Genomic DNA, 26,180 nt, shown 5'->3' with positions numbered 1-26,180 from the left:
GATCGTACCTCTTGCTTGCCTTAATGGTGGATAGAGAGGGCTGCGGGAATGTGTGTAGAAACAGGCCTACAATGCAAGAGTAAAATGCACATTTGCTGCTGCGTTCAACTTTAAGCATTGGCATCTGGTCCCCGGAAAGTTTCCCAGAAGGAAATGTGGCCCTCGAGCTGAGGCAGGTTCCCCACCCCCACCTGTTTCAGGGGCGGACTAGGAGTGGGGAGACCTGACCTCAAATCTCAGCTCTGCCATAAAGCACACACTGCTATGAAGGTGGAACACTTCTTCAACCCAGTCGCTGTGCAAACACAAAAAGTACAGAACAACATTCTTCAAGGCCAGACCATAGTACACAGGCCTGCTCCTGACTCGGCTTCTAGGCTAACTCAGGGCTGTCTCTGGTTCCAGGCTGGATGGGTGACGGAATAATTTATTGCTTGCTGAAGTGCCCCGAGATGTGAAGATGGACCCTGATTTATTTGATGGCTTTACTTAGGGATTAGTGACCAGGGGTCAGCAAACTTTTTCAGCAGGGGGCCGGTCCACTGTCCCTCAGACCTTGTGGGGGGCCGGACTATACTTTGAAGGGGAAAAAAGTGAACGAATTCCTATGCCCCACAAATAACCCAGAGATGCATTTTAAATAAAAGGACACATTCTACTCATGTAAAAATACACTGATTCCCGGGCCGTCTGCGGGCCGGATTTAGAAGGCGATTGGGCCAGATCCAGCCCCCGGGCCTTAGTTTGCCTACCCATGGATTAGTCCGATTCGTGGAGTAGAATTGGTCTGTCAACAGATGTTAGATCGCTTAATGGAACTTCCATGTTGAATTGCTGTCAACATCTGAATACTAGGGCGCAGGGAGGACAGCATGGGAGAGTTTTTGAAAAAGATTAAAGGTAAAGGGACCCCTGACCATTAGGTCCAGTCATGGCCGACTCTGGGGTTGCGGCGCTCATTTCGCTTTACTGGCTGAGGGAGCCGGCGTACAGCTTCGGGGTCATGTGGCCAGCATGACTAAGCCGCTTCTGGCGAACCAAAGCAGCACACAGAAACACCGTTTACCTTCCTGCCAGAGCGGTACCTATTTATCTACTTGCACTTTGATGTGCTTTCGAACTGCTAGGTTGGCAAGAGCAGGGACCGAGCAACGGGAGCTCACCCCATCGCGGGGATTCGAACCGCCGACCTTCTGATCGGCAAGTCCTAGGCTCTGTGATTTAACCCACAGCGCCACTCTGAAGCAAACATAAATGTTTTGTCTCTGTGCCCTGCTTGTGGTTGGCCGTGTTGGGAATGCATGGTTAGATGAGCCCTGATCCAGCAGGTGCTCTTTTTGCCCCAGCACCTTTCTAAAGCCGCTTGGGCTCATCTTTTTAAGTCTGCTCTGTCGCTTCTGCTGCTACGAGCTCCCAAAGCTTGCACTTGGCACACAAAGAGGAGCTGGCTCTGTGTTTAGAGGTCATCTTGGGTTATCTCCCTCACTCTTCTTCAACCATTGCCAGCCATTCTGAGCACTGTGCGCGCTCACAGTTTTTGGCCGCTCAGATTGTTTTGGTCTTGGTAAAGCCCCTTCTCCTTCGTTATATTGTAGTTCAGTGGTAGAGAGTCTGCTTTGCATTAGAAGGTCCCCGGTTCAAGCCCAGGGAGAGCAGGGGAAAAGCTGCTGCCTCAAACTGGGCAGTTGCTGCCAGTTAGTGTAGACAGTACTGAGCTACAAGGACCAATGAGTCAGTACAAGGCAGTTCATGGCTTTGGAAACTGGTTTGGCTCACTTGGTTTTAATGTGTATGGAGCCGTTAACCTCTCTTTGCTGGTGTACTTGCTCTCTGCTCGTGTTAGATATACTCTAGCCTGCACTGCATGGGCGGTTTTATGGGGCGTGAGACAAGACAATAGCTGTGCTTGCGACACAGGTTGGACTAAATAGCCCTTAAAGTCCTTTGAACTCTTTTGCCTTCTAATGAAGATTGAAGAGGTTATCGCAGGGAAGCTGGTTTTGTAAACAAGTTCCTAGTCCGTGTGTGTGTGTGTGTGTATGTGTGTGTGTGTGTGTGTGTTTACAAGAAATATATTTAGCAATGGGAGGAATGTGCTAAGAGGAGATGACATTGTGAAACATCCCAGTCAATTTCGTTTGATTGGATGCATATCTCTTGGCTATTTCAATTGACGGGAAAGTACCTTCTCTTTTTAAACATCCGGCTTACCTTGACATGCCCAACCAAAATTCTTCCTGCAGCTATGTGCATATAGCTGAAAAAAACTTGTGTTCGTGATTATTCCCCCTTCACCCCTTAGAAGGGCATCAGATTAGCAGAAAAACTTAGCATTTCGTGGAACATCTGTAAACGGCTGCAATTAAGCCTATGTTTGCAGGAGCTGCACCTAAGTGGCTAAATTTTCCTGGTGTTATCAGGATAAGAGAGAAAGGTAAAGGGACCCCTGACCATTAGGTCCAGTTGCGGACGACTCTGGGGTTGTGGCGCTCATCTCGCTTTATTGGCCGAGGGAGCCGGCGTGCAGCTTCCGGGTCATATGGCCAGCATGACTAAGCCACTTCTAGCGAACCAGAGCATTGGATGGAAACGCCGTTTACCTTCCTGCTGGAGCGGTACCTATTTATCTACTTGCACTTTGACTGTGCTTTTGAACTGCTAGGTTGGCAGGAGCTGGGACCAAGCAACGGGAGCTCACCCTGTTGCGGGGATTTGAACCGCCGACCTGATTGGCAAGCCCTAGGCTCTGTGGTTTAACCCACAGTGCCACCTGTGTCCCTTGATTGGTGGTGCAGGCAAGACTCCTTATGCCAGTGTTGGCCAAACTTGGCTCTCCAGCTGTTTTGGGACTACAATTCCCATCATGCCTGACCATTGGTCCTGTTAGCTAGGGGTGATGGGAGTTGTAGTCCAAAAACAGCTGGAGGGCCAAGTTTGGCCAACACTGCCTTAGGCATAAGCTGACAGTCAGAACTTGGGAAGCACTGTAAGGTTTCTCATGCACTGACAATCAGCTGATCTTCGACATTTGAGAAGACCTGCTGTGCAAAGGGCTTTGCACACACCGCCAGCTAGTTGATGGTTGGTGTTTTGCTCACTGTTCGGCCAACACAGTTTGATTTCAAGCTGCACACTCACCTGGCATTATTATGTTGCTAGGTGATTGACAGGGGAGCAGCCCAGACCCATTTCCCTACCTCTGTTCTACCTTCTTTAACACAACAGTTTTCTATAGTAATTGGGGCTCTGTGTGTATTCCACAGTTCTGGGACCACACCGTGCTAGTGAAGAATTCAGCATTATTGTCTATTTTCTGTCCTTTAAGGCTGCATAGGTAACTTTGAAAGGTGTGCCTGATCAAATCAAAAGGAGCCAGAAGAGTAATTAAACCGAAATTTGCAGAGATGCATATTGCACAATCGCGCAGAGTGTGCAGATCAATATTGGTAGAATGCTGTTTGGGTGAAAGGAACTACAAACAAAAAAAAGTGGCTGCAAAGCCTATATATATGCTTATTCCCTGGATATTCCAAGTGAAATTGAGTGTGTGGCTAATGGAAGATGGTTCTGCTGCCGCCACTGATTTCCTAGTGCAGGGGGCCTTTCCAGACTCTGTCCTTTTCCCTGGAGAACTGTGACTTATAGTGACTGGAGCAGCCCAATGTTGATGATCCTGGGAACACGCCTCCTATTGAGAGGGAATATTAGGGTTGTATTTAATGCTAGTCCTTGTCTGCACAGACCTACTGAAATTAATGAACAATGAGTAAGTTAGGCATATTAATTTCAATGGAACTACTTTGAGTAAAACTTAGTTGGAAATAATTCTTGCCGTTAAATAGCATTCATGCTTCATAGAGTGTAAACATCAGTCTTGCTGCCTTCAACTAATGTGGAGTTGGTATGCAGATGGTTATTTTTAGAGGGCTTCTCAAGACGACCTGTTTATTTAGTATTCATCCTAATTTGCTTGCACAAGGCTTACATGGTGGTTAGATTATGTCTGGTCTTTATTGAGCATTTGTTCTGATTTGTTTACAGGGCACTTACATAACAATAAGCATTCAAAAACTGCTAGCACATTTGCAATTTTAAGCAGGGTCCGATATGGTTTCAAATTGGATGCAGGACCTCTTGCTGAAATTCCTGCTTTGTGGGGGGTTGGACTAGATGACCCTTGGGGTCTCTATTCCAACTCTACAATCTTTCATTCATTCTGATTTGCTTGTGGGGCGTTTATACACCATCCTGTTAATCATTAGTTCAATGCATTTCCCTGTCACTTTCCAAACAACACTTTTTACTTTTAAAAAGTGGGTTTGTCGTGCTTCAATCCACTTTAAATGCACAAACCTAAAGTACCAGCGTGCACTTGAATTCCTCCTGTAAAAGAACTGACAGCCAGGAGGCGGTGATGTCTGTGGGGGCATGTCACAAGTCCATCACCTGCCCCCTCTCCCTCTGTTCTTCTTCCCTTCATTGTCTGTGAATTTTCCCTGTCTAGCACTTGAAGAGATCAAAGGTCCTAAGGAAACAACAGCCCAGACAGCAATGGACTTGTGACAGGCTCCTACTTAAATCACAGGTGCCAGCCATCATTGCCCATGTTTCTTAAGATAAACACCATAATTGCTCTCAGTGACTTTCAGTAGTCATAAGGTTTGCAGACAAGGAACCCTGTGAATAACATCAAATAGCCATTTGCACCACAAGATTGCTCATTGGGATAGCATCACATAGCTCTTTGGCAACTGAAGGCAAAATGTCGCAAGGCTATCGCAGCAGGGCTAATCAGACCACAAGGCTAGCGTGGCTCCTTTTATTATGTAGGAATGAATGGGGATTTGCTGCAGAGGACTAGTCCTGGTAGATCCCTCTGGGATAGCTGTGCGAAGGAGCCTTCAGTCAAGAAGCACATTAGGAGTAAAGGTCCTTGCAGTTACACTTCCCATGGTGTCTGTTAAGTGCTGGGTCCTTCTAAGTCACATTAGAAAGTCATCCTTTCCCATCTGGTTTCTGCACCGTCTGTGAGACGGAGAAGACGTTAGTTGACCCGGTGTATGATCTTTGTATTGAGCTTCGTATTGAACCAATGGCTTCAAGTTCCAAGAAAGGAGATTCAGAAAAAAACTTTCTGACAGTAAGAGCTGTTTGGCAGTGGAACAGACTCTCATGAGAGGCAGTGGACTCTCCTTCCTTGGAGGTTTTCAAGCAGAGGTTGGGTGGCCATCTGTCATGGGTGCTTTAGCTGAGTTTCAGGGGGTTGGACTAGATGATCCTCGGAGTCCCTTCCAACTCTACAGTTTCATGATTCTATGAACTTGTTAAGGGAAATTCCTCATTTCTGGTCTTGCTGGATCTGCCTGTAGCTTTTGGTACAGTAGACCATGATCTTCTGTTGCGTTGCCTGCTACATTTGACAAGTGTTTAGGGGAACGCTTTCCAAATGATTTGCTTTAGCAGTTCCACCGAACGATCCAATTGATTTCATCTGTCAATGTAAATTGATAGGAATTGATAGGAGGGTGATCAATATATATTGTTACACTGGTGAGACCTCACTCTAAATATATTTTGAGTTGCTTTGGGACTGTTCATGTGTACAGTGACCCATAAATGAAACAATTAAAAATAACAGAGCATTCAGGATCAAGTTACAGGGTTGTTTACAGCTGATAGTGAGTGCACAATCTGTGTTCAGTGGTACCTCTGGTTACGAACTTAATTAGTTCCGGAGGTCCGTTTGTAACCAGAAAACGCTCGTAACATGAGGTGCGCTTTCGCTAATGCTGCCTGCCGCACTGCCAGAGCACGACTTCCGCTCGCATCCCGGGGCAAACTTTGCAACAAGGGGCATCTACTTCCGGGTTAGTGGAGGGCGTAACCCAAAGCATTTGTAAGGAGTATGGTACATAACACGAGGTACCACTGTACACAAATAGTTGAACTGCACAAATGAACAAGCTGCACTCTTTCACACAACGACTTGAACATGTACAGAGACAGCCTGTACCTGGGTTCAGTGTAATGTGTGAACAAGCTTTATCTTTGTCCTGAAACAGGGTCTGAGTGTCATGTTCAGATGGCTGAGGGTGAATAAGTTAAAATTGAACCTAGACAAGCTGGAGGTGGGGGTGGTTGAGAAATAGCCTTAGTCTGGAGGGGATCAGCCTACCGGTGACCAATAGTTTTTTTGTGATCCTTGGTTTTCACATTAAAAGCCTAGGATCCAGTAATACTGGATCCTAGTGCTGTTGCCAGGAGGTGTCCCCCCCCCCCATCTTGGGCTAATTAGGATGCCATTTTATGGCAAGGCGAGACCTCGCTACATGCCAATCCGTGCTTCGAAACTTTGAGCCTTGATTACTGCAGTTGGTTTCACATGGGGCTACTACCATCCAAGATGACTTGGAAGCTTCAGCTGTCACAGAACACCTTCTAACATACGGACATAGGGAGTTGTCTTCTGCCAAGTTGGACTATTAAAGACCACTGTTATTTCTATAATAACCGGCAGTGGTTCTCCATGGGTTCAGATCAGACATGAGGTGGTAGTACACAGCCGTCATGATTGGTAGCCATTGGTAGACGTATGCTCCATGAATTGTCTGTTTTCCCTTTTAAAGCCATCTGTGCTGGTGGACCATCGCACCTTGCGGCACTGAATCCCATAGTTTAGCTATAAGCTGTGTGATATCCACCCAACATGCAACTTGGGTTTTCCTGGGATCTAGGATTACGTGAGAGGCCTGTGTCCCATTTTCTCCATGCCACGTAAAACAATATGCACCTCTAGCACATACCCCATGTTCCTAAAACTAAAAAGCAACCTTCCCCAATAGGCGAATTGCTCCAACCCCTTTCTCATTTCCTCCAGGCCCCCTTTCTGCATCTTCCTCAGCCCCCAGGTACTGAGTGACGGGCAGGGAAGAGGAAATTCCTGACCCTTTTGGGAGAAGAACAGCGGCTCCCCTTTGCGAAACTGTAGAACTGCATTATAACCTTGTGACTCACACCTGAGGTGGGAATTGGGACAGAGACTTCTGCCCTTGCAAACAGATGGCATCAGGATACCATTGGAAAGGAAGGTCGCTGCCAAATAAAAGGAATCATAGAATCATAGAATCATAGAATCATAGAATCATAGAGTTGGAAGAGACCACAAGGGCCATCGAGTCCAACCCCCTGCCAAGCAGGAAACACCATCAGAGCACTCCTGACATATGGTTGTCAAGCCTCTGCTTAAAGACCTCCAAAGAAGGAGACTCCACCACACTCCTTGGCAGCAAATTCCACTGTCGAACAGCTCTTACTGTCAGGAAGTTCTTCCTAATGTTTAGGTGGAATCTTCTTTCTTGTAGTTTGTATCCATTGCTCCGTGTCCGCTTCTCTGGAGCAGCAGAAAACAACCTTTCTCCCTCCTCTATGTGACATCCTTTTATATATTTGAACATGGCTATCATATCACCCCTTAACCTCCTCTTCTCCAGGCTAAACATGCCCAGCTCCCTTAGCCGTTCCTCATAAGGCATCGTTTCCAGGCCTTTGACCATTTTGGTTGCCCTCCTCTGGACACGTTCCAGTTTGTCAATGTCCTTCTTGAACTGTGGTGCCCAGAACTGGACACAGTACTCCAGGTGAGGTCTGACCAGAGCAGAATACAGTGGCACTATTACTTCCCTTGATCTAGATGCTATACTCCTATTGATGCAGCCCAGAATTGCATTGGCTTTTTTAGCTGCCGCGTCACACTGTTGGCTCATGTCAAGTTTGTGGTCAACCAAGACTCCTAGATCCTTTTCACATGTAGTGCTCTCAAGCCAGGTGTCACCCATCTTGTATTTGTGCCTCTCATTTTTTTGGCCCAAGTGCAATACTTTACATTTCTCCCTGTTAAAATTCATCTTGTTTGTTTTGGCCCAGTTCTCTAATCTGTCAAGGTCGTTTTGAAGTGTGTTCCTGTCCTCTGGGGTGTTAGCCACCCCTCCCAGTTTGGTGTCATCTGCAAATTTGATCAGGATGCCCTTGAGTCCATCATCCAAGTCGTTGATAAAGATGTTGAATAAGACCGGGCCCAAGACAGAACCCTGTGGCACCCCACTAGTCACTCTTCTCCAGGATGAAGAGGAACCATTGATGAGCACCCTTTGGGTTCGGTCAGTCAGCCAGTTACAAATCCACTGAGTGGTAGCATAGTCAAGACCGCATTTTACCAGCTTCTTTACAAGAATATCATGGGGCACCTTGTCAAATGCCTTGCTGAAATCAAGGTAGGCTACATCCACTGCGTTCCCTTCATCTACCAGGCTTGTAATTCTGTCAAAAAACGAGATCAGGTTAGTCTGACATGGAGGATACAGGAGTATATTTTTGGCTTGCTCGTATATGTTGTGTCATCATAAAATTGGGCATTCCCTTCTCTTCCCTCCCCCTTTGTCACTTTTGTGGGGACTTTCTCTGTTGTTTTCCTCCTTCCCCTTGGCATAATGGGACTCATTATGATCAGAGCTGAGAATGTTGCATACCTTTGCAAATACATAGCCCACCCCCACCCCTTCAAGGCTGAGTTGGGGAGGCGAGGGGCTGCATTATCTTGAAATTCTGGACATGGAACACTGCCTATGCCTTCTGCTCAAAGTGGCAACTTCAGGAAAAGAGTGTGGCCTGCTTTCGCAGAGGCCACAGGTGGCCGAGTTGCTGCTAAATGACCTTCTGCCTGCGGGATGTGAGTCATTTCTAAACAGGCTTCGCAGAAAGGCGCCGCAATGGCCTTTAATGCGCCTCATGACAGTCTTGTGAGGATAAACACATAAGGGCTGGCTGCTTCTGCATCGCCCTTGTCCAGCATCCTTGGTGGCAATATAACAATCCTTGAATCATAGAATTGCAGGTTTAGAAGGGACCCTGGGGATCTTGTCCAACCCCCTGCAATGCAGGAATATGCAGCTTACAGGGATCAAACCTGTGACCTTGGCATTATCAGCACCACGCTCTAACCAGCTGAGCTATCCAGGCTTGCAGGGACCTGTTCTGCATGTGTGACAGAAAACTGTTATTTAGCTTGGCATTGTCTACACACTGACTGGCAGCAGTTTTCAGGGAGAGGGGTTTACATTAGTCTTTCCCAGTCCTACTTTGAAATGGTAGGGACTGGACCTGGGACCTTTTGCATGCAAAGCCTATGTTCTGCCACTGTGCAGTAGCCCTTCCTCTACCCATCAGATCAGTTTGAATCACAGCTCTTGAAAAGGAAAGCAGTTAGAAATACCCTTTCCATTATACTTACCACCTGCTTTCTCTTTCCAGGTGCTGGTCATCTTCCCAAGGAACTTAATGAAACAAGTAGAAGAATAAAGAGTTATAAAAATCCATTTCCTCGCTCCCATCTGGGGAAAAAAAACTGAAAGCAGAGGGGTAGAAGAAACATGGCGGACTATTCAGCTTACAAAGAGACGTCGAATCGTCACTTACGTTTCAAGCTCCAGAGTCTCGGCCGCCGTCTCGATGAATTAGAGGAAGCGACGAAAAACCTCCAGAAAGCTGAGGATGAGTTGCTGGACTTGCAGGACAAAGTTATCCAGGCAGAAGGCAGCAACTCGAGCATGCTGGCCGATGTGGAAGTTTTGCGCAAAAGAGTCTTGAAAATTGAAGGGAAGGATGAGGAGATCAGGAAAGCAGAAGAGCTTTGCCAGCTGATGAAGGAGAAACTGGAGGAGGAGGAAAGTCTCACTCGGGAGCTGAAATCCGAAATCGAGCGGCTTCAGAAGCGAATGGCAGAGCTGGAGAAGCTGGAGGAAGCTTTTGGCAGAAGCAAGAATGACTGTACTCAGCTCTGCCTCAGCCTCAACGAGGAGAAAAACTTGACGAAGAAAATCTCGACGGAACTGGAAGTTCTTAGGGCTAAAGTAAAAGAACTTGAGCAATCTGAAGACAGGCTGGATAAAACTGAGCAGAGCTTAGTGAGTGAACTGGAAAAACTTAAGTCGCTAGCTCTCACGTTCGTTAACGAAAAGAAACACTTCACTGAGAAGGAGAAGCAGAATGAGAAAATAATACAAGAGCTGACACAAAAGCTTGAGCAAAATAATAAACTGAACCGGGCAGATCAAACGCGAAACACATCTAACCTGCTGGAAAGATCATCCAATAGTATTCTGGACAGAAATGACCTGAGGATTGAAGTTGACTTGACAACTTCGGCGCTGTCCTCGAAGGAAACGAGGAGAAAAGGGAGTTTGGAATACCTAAAGCTTGTGGAAAACGAAACTCGGAACAAATCAGAAAATCAGAAGAATAAGAATCAAGAAGACAACAAAGTGAAGGACCTCAACCAAGAAATTGAGAAGCTAAAGACTCAGATCAAACACTTTGAGTCTTTAGAAGAGGAGCTCAAAACCCTGAGAGCAAAGAATAATGACCTGCACGACAGCTACTTGAGCGAGCAAAACAAAAACAAGCTCCTCATAGGCCAGCTTGAAGAAATAAAAACGCAGATGGAGAAGCAGAAAGAGCTGGAGAACGGTGAGGCAGAAACAGAGGAAATTAACTTACCCAGCCGAGTGAAGCACGACAGGCCCAAACACAGAGCTGTCACAGCGGAGTCAGCTGTTTCTAAGCATAAGTCTCGGGAACTTTCTCCTCAGCACAGGCGGGAGAGAATACGCAACCGAGAATTCTCGTTTAATAGTGAGAGCCAAGGCGGCAAGAGGGTCACAAGCCCTAACCTGAATAGCAGGAGAGCAGCCAAAGCATCGAGCACATCAGCATTATTGGACACCTTAGCAACTGATGCTAAACGGACAGAAGACAAATCCACACTGGGCACGCACTTTTCCTCGCAGAAAGACAGTGGAAACCCACCAGCTGAAGTGAAGAAATCTAGAGAGCAGCCATCTGTGCTTAGTCGTTACCCGCCTGCAGCACAGGAGCACAAGTCTTGGAAAGCCTCTTCGAAACCCAAGAACGAGAGTGCGTTGAGGAGCAAAGGGGAAAAAACCTCCCAATCACCAAACGACGCTCATCACTGTAAGTCTGACGAACTTGAAGAGAAGCCCAGCAAAACGGAAACCTCCATATCGCCTTCTGAAAAGGGAATTAAGACGCAGGTTGCAGAACAACCTGCTCTTTCGACAGAGACTCGCATCTCAAAAACTAACCGTGGGGCCTCCAATGGAACTGCTTTGTCCTATAGGAATTATGTCTCTACGGAGACGTTAGCTGCTGAACCTACCACCTCAAAGATGGAAACCACTTTGGTCTCATCTCGTAGGCAGCACTTGGAAGAAAGCTCTCCAAAGGCAGTAAACTCCCAGGAAAGAGAACCTCCGCACGAAATGGTAAAGCCCTCACCTTTAGCAAAGTCTTGGCTCATTTCAAGAAGTCAGGAAGATCTCTTGCAGAGTCCCTCAGATCCTCAGAAGGAAGAAATGGATCAGACCGCTGCCTCAGCCGCAAACTCTAACAACGGGGGCCTAAAACCCACTTCTGCAAGGGCCAGAGCTATCAACACCAACAGCCATGAAAAATTCAGCACCAATGAAGAGACAAGTAAAATGGCAACTGCTTCTGCTGCTGCTGACGTAGGGCTGAAAAGGGAACCTGCATCTAGAGAGTTCGCAAGCTCCAAGAGGGGTATTCGAACATCTCCTTTTGAAAACGATAAAAGTACTAGCAGCGAGGAAGAACTCAGCAGGTCCTCCAGGGCTTCTTCAGCCACTGCCCTTACAGGGACGAAATCGAGAAGGCAGTTCAGTCCCAGAGAAGCACTGAGGTCTAAAGCCGTCATCAAGCCTGCGATTGTGGAAAAGGACGTGAAGGAGATCATGGGTGGCACAGGGCCAGAAGCCAGCTCTGAAAAGCAGCAGCCTGTCTTCAAAACGGTGTCACACAAAATGACGAGCAGCATCACCATTTACCCATCTGAGCCTGTGACTCAAAGGACCAGCGCAAGCGATGCCGCAAAAGAGCAGCAGCACATATCCGCCAGCAACATCCGAGTGCTTCCGAACGAGCTTTCGCTGGGGACAAACGCGACCAGCACACCTTACGAGATACCGATTAACAAGAGCAATATAACCCTGAAGTTACCCGAGACTGAGAAGAACGGGGACCCTGCTCCTAGGAGCAGGGTGGAAACGGTCGTCTCAAAAAGCAGCATCACGATAAAACCGTCTGAATTTGGCGAGAAGAACAGCGAACCGCCCATGGAGACAATCAACTGGAAGAGCCACGGTGCTTCAGAGGCCAACTCGCCCGACACCAAACACGTCACGGTGAGAAGCGCGTGGCGAACGCGGCGGGGCTTGCAATCGTCGGAGGACTCTGCGACGAAGGCGGTTGAAAATGCAACCCCTCGAAATCCATATAGGTCATCTACGGACCCCCACAAACCAGAAGGGACTAGTGCACGCATATATGCAATTGAGCAGAATTCCAGAAGGGCCAGCGCTGGTATAAACTCTTGGAATGCTCTGGAATTAGACTCTAGAAGGACCAAAAGTAGCTTAACTGCATCCGAGATGCTCGGCCAGCGGAGCTGCATTAGTGATCCTGCGACTGCTTCCCCTTGGAGCTGCACAGTATTACCGGTAAGTGTGCTCCAAACTTTTACTGTAAAACTTTTGCATTCCTAAATCAAGACAGGTGGGGAAATATCTTTTAAAAAAAAATTCAAGGGGAAGATGAAACTTTTTTGAGGGCATGGGCTACACTTGCTAGGAAAGTCGGAATCTGTCTCAGTCTTGGCCTCCCCACCCCTCTCATTATGTAATAATACAATAATAACATTGGCATATTTTATGTATGTTTATTCGTATAATATATTTGCCTTTTGCAGCTTCATAGAAGGCCGCTTGCAGAGTTCTTTTTAAATTATAAAAACGATCAAATAGTAAAATATAAAATACAGTGGTACCTCGGGTTAAGTACTTAATTCGTTCCGGAGGTCTGTACTTAACCTGAAACTGTTCTTAACCTGAAGCACCACTTTAGCTAATGGGGCCTCTTGCTGCCGCCATGCTGCCGGAGCACGATTTCTGTTCTATCCTGAAGCAAAGTTCTTAACCTGAAGCACTATTTCTGGGTTAGCGGAGTCTGTAACCTGAAGCGTATGTAACCCGAGGTACCACTGTACATGACCTTGGGCAGGGCTCCACAAATGTTGACTTGGCTTATGAGCCAGCTGTCATTTGTGCTCGTCATCACTTCACTTCCCTGCATTATTTGGCATTGGGGAGAGACGGGGGCTTTTCTCATTTCCGTGGGATATGGGAGATGAAAGAAACAGAGGGAGTTGCTCCCGCTGCTCGGAAGAGAGCCCTGTTGTTCCTTTCTTGCTCAAAAAAAATCCAGTGGAAAGGAAACTTCTTGGGTTTGCCTGGTTCTCAAAAGACAACAAAGTGAGTGTAAGGCAAACCTGTTTGGCTACAGAATTCTGTAAATGGGTTGCCATGTCTGAAAAAGGCCCCCTGCCCTGTCACTACCCACCTTAAAGTAAAGGTAAAGGGACCCCTGACCACTGGCCGACTCTGGGGTTGCGGCGCTCATCTTGCTTTACTGGCTGAGGGAGCCGGCGTACAGCTTCCGGGTCATGTGGCCAGCATGACTAAGCCGCTTCTGGCGAACCAGAGCAGCGCATGGAAACGCCGTTTACCTTCCCGCCGGGGCGGTACCTATTTATCTACTTTGTGCTTTCGAACTGCTAGTTTGGCAGGAGCAGGGACCGAGCAATGGGAGCTCACCCCGTCGCGGGGATTTGAACCGCCGACCTTCTGATCGGCAAGTCCTAGGCTCTGTTGTTTAACCCACAGCGCCCAAATAGCAGAGTCACCCAGATTCTAATAAACACCAAATATGTATTTAAATACCAACAACCCATACCTCTTCATTGGATCAGGTGCTATACTGACTTGTCCCCATCCCTTAGCTAAGCACAGGCTTCCTCAATCTTGGTCCTCCAGATGTTTTTGGCCTACAACGCCCATGATCCCTAGCTAGCAGGACCAGTGGTCAGGGATGATGGGAATTGCAGTCTCAAAACATCTGGAGGGCAGAGTTTGAGGAAGCCTGGCTAAGCACAAACCCAAGATGTCACCATCAATGGCTAAGTGAGAGAGATTGTGGCTACAGTTTTGTACCAATTTACCTGGGACTAAGCTTCAGTGAATTCTTGTGAGATTTTCTTCTGCATAGACATTTATAGAATGTACTCTTAACATGTCTGACCTGTTGAGGCACGGTCCTTGGGGAGCTTTCCAGCATAATCCATGCTAATTAGAGAGAGGGGGGGAGAGATGGGTGCACTTTTAAATAATTCTTACTATTTCACAGAGTTGTCATAAATTTCATATTTATTTCATGAACTGAAATGAGTTGTTTTCTTCATCTTACAGTGATTGTGCTCTGTGGAGGAGGTGGGGAAGGAGTTCTACTTAGATTGTTTATCTCAGGCACCAAAATATCCCAAGCCCTCCCTATCCAGTCAGTTGCTTTATATTCTCTGTGTGCAGTTGATTGGGGATGGGGTGTCAGTGTAGCACCTAATCTAGTGGAGAGATTCTTGTCGATATTTAGATAACTAATTGGCGCTTGAGTTCTAGTGTTAGGAGGGAGCAAAGTAAACTCTTCTCTGCCCACCTTCTCCACTGTATGCATAATTTTATAAAATTCTATCGTGTCACCTCTTGCTCGACTTTCCTCTATATCAGCCTTTCTCAACCTGTGGGTCCCCAGATGTTGTTGAACTACAACTCCCATCACCCCTAGCTAGCAAGGTCAGAGCTCAGGGATGATGGGAGTTGTAGTCCAACAACATCTGGGGACCCACAGGTTGAGAACCACTGCTAAATGAAAAAAAACCCACCCAAATGCATAGGAGCATAGAATCTTAGACCCAATGGTCATCTAGTCCAACCCCCTGCAATGCAGGAATCTCAGCTAAAGCATCCGTGACAGATGGCCATCCAACCTCTGCTTAAAAACCCCCAAGGAAGGAGAGTCCACAACCTTTCCTGGGAGTCAATTCCACTGCCAAACAGCTCTTACCACCAGAAAGTTTTTTCTGAATGTTTAGTCAGAATCTCCTTTCTTGCAACCTGAAGCCATTGGTTCGAGTCTTACCCTCCATAGCAGGAGAAAACAAGCATGCTCCCTCCTCCATATGACAGCCCTTAATATATTTGAATATGGCTATCATATCTCCTCCTAGTCTCCTCTTCTCCGGGCTAAACATACCCAGCTCCTTCAACCGTTCCTCATAAGGCATGGTTTCCAGACCCTTGATCATCTTGGTTGCCCTTCTCTGCACACATTCCAGTTTGTCAACATCTTTCTTAAATTGTGGTGCCCAGAACTGGACACAGTCTTCCAGGTGTGGTCTTACCAAGGCAGAATAGAGTGGTACTCCTACTTCTTTTCATCTGGACACTATACTTCTGTTGATGCAGCCCAGAAGTGTTGTTCCATCCCTTGATAATTCTGGTTGCTCTTTCCTGAACCTTTTCCAACTCTAAATATATCCTTTTTGAGGCGAGGCGATCAGAATGGTATTCAAAATGTAGACTTTTATGCATATAGGCTTTCTTGCTTCAGCCAGGTAGAGCCAAGGGGAGCCTTGCTTCAGCAGTGGTGGCAGTGCAGTCCCAAGGCCCTGTAATCACGTGATCTCCCATCATGTGACTAATGTGTGAAGGGGGGCTTGTCTTAACCAGCCCAAAGTGTGCCTAGGTTTCACTGAAATCAATGGGCCTTGGGGTTATAAGTTTAATTGAAGAAGAAAAGAATGAAAAAAACCACCCCACCACTGGGCACAGAATAACGACCGGCTGTTTTTTGGGTGTTCACACAAAACTATGGGTGTGTGTTTGTGTGTGGAATGGAGTTTCCTGGAAGAGGGCGTAACTGAACAGAAGCATTCCAGACTGCAGCACTTCCCATCCCATCTGTTAAAAATAAATTATGTAGGCAGTATTTACAGTGCTAATAGGAACCATGTCAGTGAGAAATGAAATTTTAAACCCTTCTTACACTTTTGGCACCTTAAATTTAGAATGCAGCAAGGCAGGAAGCACTTATTCCACCCAAATCAGCTCTGCTGCCTCTCTGTGCTCTTTTACACCTGCGCTATAAATATCCTGTGACTCTCCTAGGCAGTTCCTTCCATTGCCCCAATACTGTCACAGGTAGGAGATATATATCGTTTCTCAGACTTAAACACCTGCTGACAGTGGAAATGAAAAACAACCACAGCGACACCTCATATATACATAATGCATGGACCAAAAAAAAAAAAAAAAGTACACACAAATATAAATGCATTAAGGATACACTGATACAAAAGTAAACGTATTTCAAAATCATTAGCAAATACAGTGTAACAAGAGTCTTAATCGCCCGGCTTACAAGGGCGTTATCTGCGGATTAATCAACGATAGGAAAATGGGTCTAACGACAGTGCATTATATAGCTCAACAGGAAACTGATCAATCTCAGAACAACTTGAATCATGAGCATAAAGCGCAATCATAGAATCATAGAATCATAGAATCATAGAGTTGGAAGAGACCACAAGGGCCATCGAGTCCAACCCCCTGCCAAGCAGGAAACACCATCAGAGCACTCCTGACATATGGTTGTCAAGCCTCTGCTTAAAGACCTCCAAAGAAGGAGACTCCACCACACTCCTTGGCAGCAAATTCCACTGTCGAACAGCTCTTACTGTCAGGAAGTTCTTCCTAATGTTTAGGTGGAATCTTCTTTCTTGTAGTTTGTATCCATTGCTCCGTGTCCGCTTCTCTGGAGCAGCAGAAAACAACCTTTCTCCCTCCTCTATGTGACATCCTTTTATATATTTGAACATGGCTATCATATCACCCCTTAACCTCCTCTTCTCCAGGCTAAACATGCCCAGCTCCCTTAGCCGTTCCTCATAAGGCATCGTTTCCAGGCCTTTGACCATTTTGGTTGCCCTCCTCTGGACACGTTCCAGTTTGTCAATGTCCTTCTTGAACTGTGGTGCCCAGAACTGGACACAGTACTCCAGGTGAGGTCTGACCAGAGCAGAATACAGTGGCACTATTACTTCCCTTGATCTAGATGCTATACTCCTATTGATGCAGCCCAGAATTGCATTGGCTTTTTTAGCTGCCGCGTCACACTGTTGGCTCATGTCAAGTTTGTGGTCAACCAAGACTCCTAGATCCTTTTCACATGTAGTGCTCTCAAGCCAGGTGTCACCCATCTTGTATTTGTGCCTCTCATTTTTTTGGCCCAAGTGCAATACTTTACATTTCTCCCTGTTAAAATTCATCTTGTTTGTTTTGGCCCAGTTCTCTAATCTGTCAAGGTCGTTTTGAAGTGTGTTCCTGTCCTCTGGGGTGTTAGCCACCCCTCCCAGTTTGGTGTCATCTGCAAATTTGATCAGGATGCCCTTGAGTCCATCATCCAAGTCGTTGATAAAGATGTTGAATAAGACCGGGCCCAAGACAGAACCCTGTGGCACCCCACTAGTCACTCTTCTCCAGGATGAAGAGGAACCATTGATGAGCACCCTTTGGGTTCGGTCAGTCAGCCAGTTACAAATCCACTGAGTGGTAGCATAGTCAAGACCGCATTTTACCAGCTTCTTTACAAGAATATCATGGGGCACCTTGTCAAATGCCTTGCTGAAATCAAGGTAGGCTACATCCACTGCGTTCCCTTCATCTACCAGGCTTGTAATTCTGTCAAAAAACGAGATCAGGTTAGTCTGACATGACTTATTTTTCAGAAATCCATGCTGACTATTGGTGATCACAGCATTCCTTTCCAGGTGCTCACAGACTGTTTGCTTAATGATCTGCTCCAGAATCTTCCCTGGTATTGATGTCAGACTGACTGGGCGGTAATTATTTGGGTCCTCTCTTTTCCCCTTTTTGAAAATAGGGACAACATTTGCCCTCCTCCAGTCTGCCGGGACTTCGCCTGTTCTCCAGGAATTCTCAAAGATGACTGCCAGTGGTTCTGAAATCACATCTGCCAGTTCTTTTAATACTCTTGGATGCAGTTCATCTGGCCCTGGAGACTTGAATACATCTAGACTAGCCAAGTATTCTTGTACTATCTCCTTAGTTATTCTGGGCTGTGTTTCCTCTGCTGAATCATTTGCTCCAAATTCTTCAGGTCGGGCATTGTTTTCTTTATCGGAGAAGACTGAGGCAAAGAAGGCATTGAGGAGTTCAGCCCTTTCTGTGTCCCCTGTTTGCATTTCACCATCTTCTCCTCTGAGTGACCCCACTGTTTCTTTGTTCTTCCTTTTGCTACGAACATACCCATAAAAGCCTTTTTTGTTGCTTTTAACCTCTCTAGCAAGCCTGAGTTCGTTCTGTGCTTTAGCTTTTCTGACTTTGTGTCTACACGTGCTGGCTATTTGTTTGAATTCCTCTTTGGTGGTTTCCCCCCTTTTCCATTTTTTGTACACATCCTTTTTTAATCTTAACTCAGTTAAAAGTTCTTTAGATAGCCACCCTGGCTTCTTTAGGCACCTTCCATGCATTGGCTACTGAAGGATTTCATTTACCGTATTGGCCTGAATATAAGCCTCACTTTCCCCCCAAATTCTGACACTGAAAAGTTAAAGTGCGGCTTCTTTCACAACCTTATGGGTATTTTTTCTTTTTTTCTCCCTCCCCCCCCCCAATTTTAAAGGTGCGGCTTACATTCGGGTGCGGCTTATATTCGGGCCAAAACGGTATTTCATTTATAGCTTTCCTTTCTTTCTGCCACGGATGCTTTCGTTGAGATTCCTGCATTGCAGGGAGCTGAACTAGATGACCCTTAGGGTCCCTTCCAACGCCACGATTCTCTGATCCACGGGGGTCTTTCATCCAGACCCAGCCCTGCTTAGCATCAGTGAAGTTGCTGCATCGTATCCCTTCAAGGTCATGCCCTGGGATTTATTTGTTGAGTTTTATTTTTTTTTTAATGAATATTTATTAGATTTTCCAATTTTATATAAACACATAAAGAAAAAAAGAAGAAAAATATTAAAAACAATTCAGTTTCAGTAACATTTTTTCAATCACATGTTTCTTTGACTTCCTCATACCTCCCCTTCTTGTTCTCTAATTCAATTTGTTTATTCAGCAAATCCTATTCTCTTAACATTCCTTTTAAAATATCACCTTATTTTCCACTCACCTTTTTCTTTTTTTAAATTTCATAACAAAAACAATTATAATCCCCATTATCTTTATCATAACAGCTAGAGACCATCAAAGTTCAATCCAACATCTTTTCAAAATTCATTAATTTTATAATATTTCTGTAGATATTCCTTAAATTTCTTCCAATCTTCTTCTGCTGACTTTTCTCCCTGGTCGCGGATTCTGCCGGTCATTTCTGCCAGTCCCATATAGTCAATCAGCTTCATCTGCCATTCTTCCAGAGTGGGTAAATCTTGAGTCTTCCAGTACTTTGCTATGAGTATTCTTGCTGCCGTTGTAGCATACATAAAAAACGTTCTGTCCTTCTTTGGCACCAAATGGCCGACTATGCCCAAGAGAAAAGCCTCTGGTTTTTTCAGGAAAGTATACTTAAATATCTTTTTCATTTCATTATAAATCATTTCCCAGAAGGCCTTAATCTTTGGGCATGTCCACCAAAGGTGAAAGAATGTACCTTCAACCTCCTTACACTTCCAGCATTTATTATCGGGCAAGTGATATATTTTTGCAAGCTTGACTGGGGTCATGTACCACCTGTATATCATTTTCATAATATTTTCTCTTAAGGCATTACATGCCGTGAATTTCATACCTGTGGTCCATAACTGTTCCCAATCAGCAAACATAATGTTATGTCCAAGATCTTGTGCCCATTTAATCATAGCTGACTTAACCGTTTCATCCTGTGTATTCCATTTCAGCAGCAGGTTATACATTTTTGACATGATTTTAGTTTTAGGTTCTAACACTTCTGTTTCTAGTTTAGATTTTTCCACCTGGAAGCCAATTTTCCTGTCCAAATTGTATGCCTCCCTTATCTGAAAATAATGTAGCCAGTCTCGGACTTTATTTTTTAATTTCTCAAAACTCTGCAATTTCAGTCTATCTCCTTCTTGCTCCAAAATTTCCCAATATTTTGGCCAACTGGCCTCCATATTGAGTTTTTTCTGAGCTTTCGCTTCCATTGGTGACAACCACCTTGGGGTTTTATTTTCCAATAAATCCTTGTATCTAATCCAAACGTTAAACAAAGATCTCCTAACGATATGATTTTTAAACGCTTTGTGAGCTTTAACCTTGTCATACCACAAATATGCATGCCATCCAAAGACATTGTTAAAACCTTCTAAATCCAAAATGTCTGTGTTTTCAAGAAGCAGCCAGTCTTTCAACCAGCAGAATGCTGCTGACTCATAATACAGTCTAAAGTCTGGCAGGGCGAAGCCACCCCTTTCCTTTACATCAGTTAAAATCTTATATTTTATCCTAGGCTTCTTGCCCTGCCAGACAAATTTGGAAATATCTTTCTGCCACTTCTTAAAACATTCCATCTTGTCCACAATTTGTAATGTTTGAAACAAAAACAACATTTTAGGCAATACATTCATCTTTATAGCTGCTATTCGACCCATCAAGGAAAGCTTCAAGTTTGACCATATTTCAAGATCTTTTCTCACTTCTGACCAGCATTTCTCATAATTGTTTTTAAATAGGTTCCCATTTTTAGATGTCATGTTAATCCCCAGATATTTCACCTTCCTCACCACAGACAGACCTGTTTCATTCTGGAATTTCTCTTTTTCAAACAATGTCATATTTTTCTCTAAAACCTTGGTTTTGGTCTTATTCAATTTAAATCCTGCCACCTGACCAAATTCTTGGATTAATTCTAAAACTCTTTTTGTACTAGATTCTGGCTCCTGTAATGTCAAAACTAGATCATCTGCAAATGCTCTCAATTTATATTGTTTGGCTCCGACCTGTATACCTTTAACCAACCGGTCCCTTCTGATCATGTTCAGCAAAACCTCCAGGACCGATATGAAAAGTAAAGGGGAAATTGGGCATCCTTGTCGTGTCCCTTTTTCAATCTTAAATTGTTCCGTAACCACATTATTTACAATTAATTTGGCCTTTTGTTCAGAATATATTGCACCTATACCATTTTCAAACCCTTGGCCTACCCCCATACCCTGTAGGTTCTTTTTCATAAAACTCCAAGAAATGTTTTATCACTTTTTAATAAATTTGCATCTTACGAGCTGCAAAAGACACTGAGATATGCCAAAAGTTTTTTTGGAAGATCTTAAGAAGCGGGGGAATCTCTTGCTGACTCTCTTGTTAGGATATATCCATTTTCCCTTCACAGAGCTACAATTTTCAGTGTGGTTTAACAGTCCCTCTTCCCAGGAAACTCTGGGAATTGTAGTTCTATGAGGGAGGGGAATAGAGGTCTCCTAAGAACACGTGTGGACACGGGTGGCGCTGTGGGTTAAAGCCTCAGCGCCTAGGACTTGCCGATCGAAAGGTCGGCGGTTCGAATCCCCGCGGCGGGGTGCGCTCCCGTCGTTCGGTCCCAGCGCCTGCCAACCTAGCAGTTTGAAAGCACCTTCAGGTGCAAGTAGATAAATAGGGACCGCTTACCAGCGGGAAGGTAAACGGCGTTCCGTGTGCTGCGCTGGCTCGCCAGATGCAGCTTTGTCACACTGACCACGTGACCCGGAAGTGTCTGCGGACAGCGCTGGCTCCCGGCCTATAGAGTGAGATGAGCGCACAACCCCAGAGTCTGGCAAGACTGGCCCGTACGGGCAGGGGTCCCTTTACCTTTACCCTTTAAGAACACGTGTGGCGCTGTGGGTTAAACCACAGAGCCTAGGGCTTGCCGATCGGAAGGTCGGCGGTTCGAATCCCTGTGATGGGGTGAGCTCCCATTGCTCGGGCCTGCTCCTGCCAACCTAGCAGTTTGAAAGCACGTCAAAGTGCAAGTAGATAAATATGTACCACTCCGGCGGGAAGGTAAACGTCGTTTCCATGCACTGCTCTGGTTTGCCAGAAGCAGCTTAGTCATGCTGGACACATGACCCGGAAGCTGTACGCCGGCTCCCTCGGCCAGTAAAGCGAGATGAGTGCCACAACCCCAGAGTCGTCCGCGACTGGACCTAATGGTGAGGGCTCCCTTTACCTTTTAAGAACTCCTGCCGTCCTAAACAAACTACAGCTCTCAAGATGCTTTGGCGGAAATCATGACCGTTTAAAGTACTGTCACAGTAGTGCAGAGTACTAAGACCAGGCAGCTTGACAAATCACATTCCAGTGAAATAGTTTGATTGTTACCAAAATGCCGCGTAGTTCCACTCACTTCTGTGCCATTTTCCTGAACAAAAGCTTTTAACAGCGGAGCCATAGCTCAGTGGTAGAACACGTGCTTTGCATGCAGAAGGTCCCGGGTTCAGTCCCCAGCGTCTCCAGGTACTGCTGAGATTGTCCGCTTCCCCTAAAAACCTGGGGATACTGGCCTGACTCAGTATCAAGTAGCTTCCTATGTTCCTAAGTGACGACCTCTTGTTTCGCAGCTGTCTCTTGAACACATGGAAGATGAGAATCAAATCCTGTTGCTTTTGTCCACCTGTGTGCGTGTGTACAGGAAAAATTGGAAATGGGAAAGCCCTGACGTTAGGGAGGGTCTTCCCTTTCTGGTGATAGCCATTTGTTTGAATAATATAATCAGCGAAACATTCATAACACGGAGATGATTTTGGGTAGAGCGAAGACTTAGCAGACCTCAAGCGCACAGCCTTCCGAATGCTCAAGGAACCAGAAGGCAACAATTAAAAGTGCGTGCGTGCATGCACTTTTTGTTTTAAAGGACATGTGATTCTGAGGGACGCATACGGAATGATTTTTGAACGTTTCTGGGTTTGGCTACTGCCCCTACTTGAATAATACCAGCTTGAAATTAAAGCTCGGCCTTGTGCTGTAGTTCCCTCTGCTGGTGGTAGCCTGCAAGTGCAGTATTATTATTATTATTATTATTATTATTATTATTATTATTATTATTATTATTAACGCACACCCCAACAAAGTCCCATCTGGACTACTGCAGTGCGCTCTACATGAGGCTGCCTTTGAAGGTGATTTGGAAACTACAGCCAGTCCAGAATGTGGCTACTAGACTGGCAACTGGGAGTGGCTGTTGGAACCACATAACACCGGTCCTAAAAGATCTACATTGGCTCCCAGTATGTTTCTGAGCACAATTCAAAGTGTTGATGTTGACCTTTAAAGCCCTAAATGGCTTTGGCCCAGTATACCTGAAGGTGCATCTCTACCTCCATCATTCAGCCTGGACACCAAGGTCTAGCTCTGAGGGCCTTCTGGCAGTTCCGTCTTTTGTAAGAAGTGAAATTGCAGGGAAATTTTGGTTATTGTTATCCACCCTGCAGAATGCCCTCCTGAGAAAAAGATTGCTGCCCCTTTTGAATTTATGGAGGCAGCCACCTTTCCCCCTCAATACAAGGCCCCTAAAAGGTACTGTACATCTTTTTCTCCTTTCAGTACCCCAGGAGGGGGCCTGCCCAATATGATGTGTGGTTGCTTGGTAAAGGTAAAGGGACCCCTGACCATTAGGTCCAGTCATGGCCGACTCTGGGGTTGCGGTGCTCATCTGGCCTTATTGGCTGAGGGAGCCGGCGTACAGCTTCCAGGTCATGTGGCCAGCATGACTAAGCCGCTTCTGGCGAACCAGAGCAGCGCACAGAAACGCCGTTTACCTTCCCGCCGGAGCGGTACCTATTTATCTACTTGCACTTTGACGTGCTTTCGAACTGCTAGGTTGGCAGGAGCAGGGACCGAGCAACGGGAGCTCACCCCGTCACGGGGATTCAAACCGCTGACCTTCTGACTGGCAAGTCCTAGGCTCTGTGGTTTAACCCACAGTGCCACCCGCGTCCCTAGGTTGTTTTCTAGAGCATTTAAAAAGACATTTTCTGCACGTGGCGCTGTGCTTCACTTACTAGGTGCTCCAAAGAAGTTGAAGATGATTTAAAAAAAAAGAAAGGGAGGGAGGGAAATATTGGACCACTTCATAAATTGTAAATTGTCAGACTGTTATGCCCAGAGCGGTTCATTGGTACGCTGGTTGGACTGGCACCTGAGAGACTAGGGTTCAAATCCCCATGCGGCCATGAAACTGGCTGGGTGATTTGGGGCCAGTCACTGCCTCCCAACCCAACCTACCTCACAGGGTTGTTGTTGATTAAATGAGGTGAGGGGATAAACAAGTTTGCCACCTTGAGCTCCTTGGAGAAAAAGGTGGGATATACATGCAACAACAACAACCATTATTATTATGTTTTGATCTTCCTATTTCTCTCCTATTTGCTGGCCCAGGAAGTGCACCTTGACTCTGTGAGTGCTGCAGCAGTTCTTGACTTCCGTGTCTCAACATTGTGTTTGTGTAGATAGGCATTTCTAAATCCACTGGAAGGCAATGAGAGGAGGCTCCTTGCTGGCCGCTGCTACCCTTCTTTGTTTCTTTTGCTTTTTAAGGCATTGTAGTAATTTTTCATCCAAGATCAAGAAAAGATCAGTAAAGTACACTTGAACAAATGCAGATCTCATATCATTCCAGAGTATTAAGATATATGGCAGGTGGGGCTACAAAGCCAGTGTGCCAAATACAGAACAAGAAAAACGGTGAACCAGTCATGCAAATGCGCAGAGTCTCTCGCAAAGCCAGCATACAGAGCAGAGGGCTTCAGACCTTTGGAGGTGGAATTAATAAAAGTCAGAAATGGAAACCGCACATTTTCCAACGTGTCTGGTTTAGCTTGGCCTTTGGCCAGTCTCAAATTATGAGTAAGTTTCTCCATCAAAGCCAGACATCAAATACGCCTGGTACCAGTTTTCGGAGGAGGGGGCTGAGGATGTTTCTCACTTTCCCACTATTGATATCCTAGCTGCAACGAGAAGAAAGGAAATGAGAGAGCCCTGTGGCTGCTGACCAAAAGGGAAAGCAGGGCTGGAGAGGGAGACTTGGGGACTGTGTGGCTTATGTTTTTAGAAAGCTCACAGCCTTCCTACCAAGCCACGGAGTCGGGCTTTGGGGAGGGAAAACTCACCCTGGGGGAAGTGAGAGGGCAGGGCTCGATGGCTTTACCCAGACTCTGTGTCTGGAAGCAACTCCTGCGAGGCTCCATCATATTAAAGCACCCAACCTTTTTCCCGGTTCTGGTACAGGAGGAAAACAAAGATTTTGTTCCCAGTTCCAGAAGAAAACCGTTTGGCTCCTCTGAGCAGCTTGCCCGGGCTGAGACACCGAGGAAGAGGCCAGACGCCAGGCTGGAGGCGACACGCCAGCTGTCGGACAGCAAGGCTGAGGAGCGGAGGCGTTGGACCAAAGGCTGCTCAGAAGACAACTGAGCCTCTTGATGTTGAGGTATGTTTGTGTTGTTTTAAACAAGAGGTCCTTGTTCCCACTTTGTCCTCTTATGGGTAGTGCCTGACTGTGTCATCTCAGCCATGTGCTTAAGTTAGACGGGGCAGCATGCAAACCACTTGCTTGAAAGCATCTGATCGAAGTCTCCCTGCATATGCAAAAATGTCTCAGGCTTTCCATGAATGGTGATGATAATGAATGATCATGTATTGCTCCATGTATGGCTTCATGCCGTGCGATCTCAAGGTGGTTTGTGTAGGACAGAAGTCGTATAAAAATGGATTCCATTTCAGGAAACCATGAACAAACTGACCACAACTTCAAATAACTGAAAACCTCCAACCACTCGCACAAACATTAGCATAATCACCATCAAAACAGCTAGTAACAAAAACTAGCAAACCACCTAGAGGTAAATCTTAACCTACCACTGAAAAGAATTGAAAGGTTGATGCCAGGCAGGCCTCCTGGGGAGAGCAATCCACAGTCGGAGGGGCCACTCCTGGCAAGTCCCTCTTTCTTGGCAGCCTTCTGTACTTCTCCTGGAGTAGACATGAAGAGGAAGGCTCAGATAATTACATAAGGGTCCAAGAGATCAATGCATACTGGGAGAAATGTTCCCTGAGATACTGGGATCCCAATCTGTAAAAAGGCTTTGTAGTTTAGAGCTGGAACTTTGAATTCGGCCTGCAAATGTATGCAGTCTGTTTAAGCATAACATTTACTGGGAGTAAAAAACGGGGAGGAGGTAAAGGACCCCTGGA

The 26,180-nt window shown here is 45.9% G+C and overlaps 1 protein-coding gene across 4 annotated transcripts in view; it reads left to right on the top strand.

Moving 5' to 3' along the window:
- The window catches only part of LUZP1 (leucine zipper protein 1), a 70,506-nt gene that overhangs the window by 41,867 nt on the left and 2,459 nt on the right, over nucleotides 1–26,180 (top strand). For all 4 annotated transcript variants that reach the window (XM_053398426.1, XM_053398424.1, XM_053398427.1 and 1 more), the window contains exons 2-3: nucleotides 9,307–12,587; nucleotides 25,218–25,416. In XM_053398426.1, the coding sequence (XP_053254401.1) occupies nucleotides 9,426–12,587; nucleotides 25,218–25,400 (3,345 nt within the window). In that variant the 5' untranslated portion in view covers nucleotides 9,307–9,425 and the 3' untranslated portion in view covers nucleotides 25,401–25,416. The remainder of the gene's footprint in view (nucleotides 1–9,306; nucleotides 12,588–25,217; nucleotides 25,417–26,180) is intronic.

This window comes from Podarcis raffonei, chromosome 8 (assembly GCF_027172205.1).
Source record: "Podarcis raffonei isolate rPodRaf1 chromosome 8, rPodRaf1.pri, whole genome shotgun sequence".
NCBI classification, from domain to species: domain Eukaryota; kingdom Metazoa; phylum Chordata; class Lepidosauria; order Squamata; family Lacertidae; genus Podarcis; species Podarcis raffonei.
Note: the sequence above shows the minus strand (reverse complement) of the source record. Positions and strands in the feature narration are given on the sequence as shown.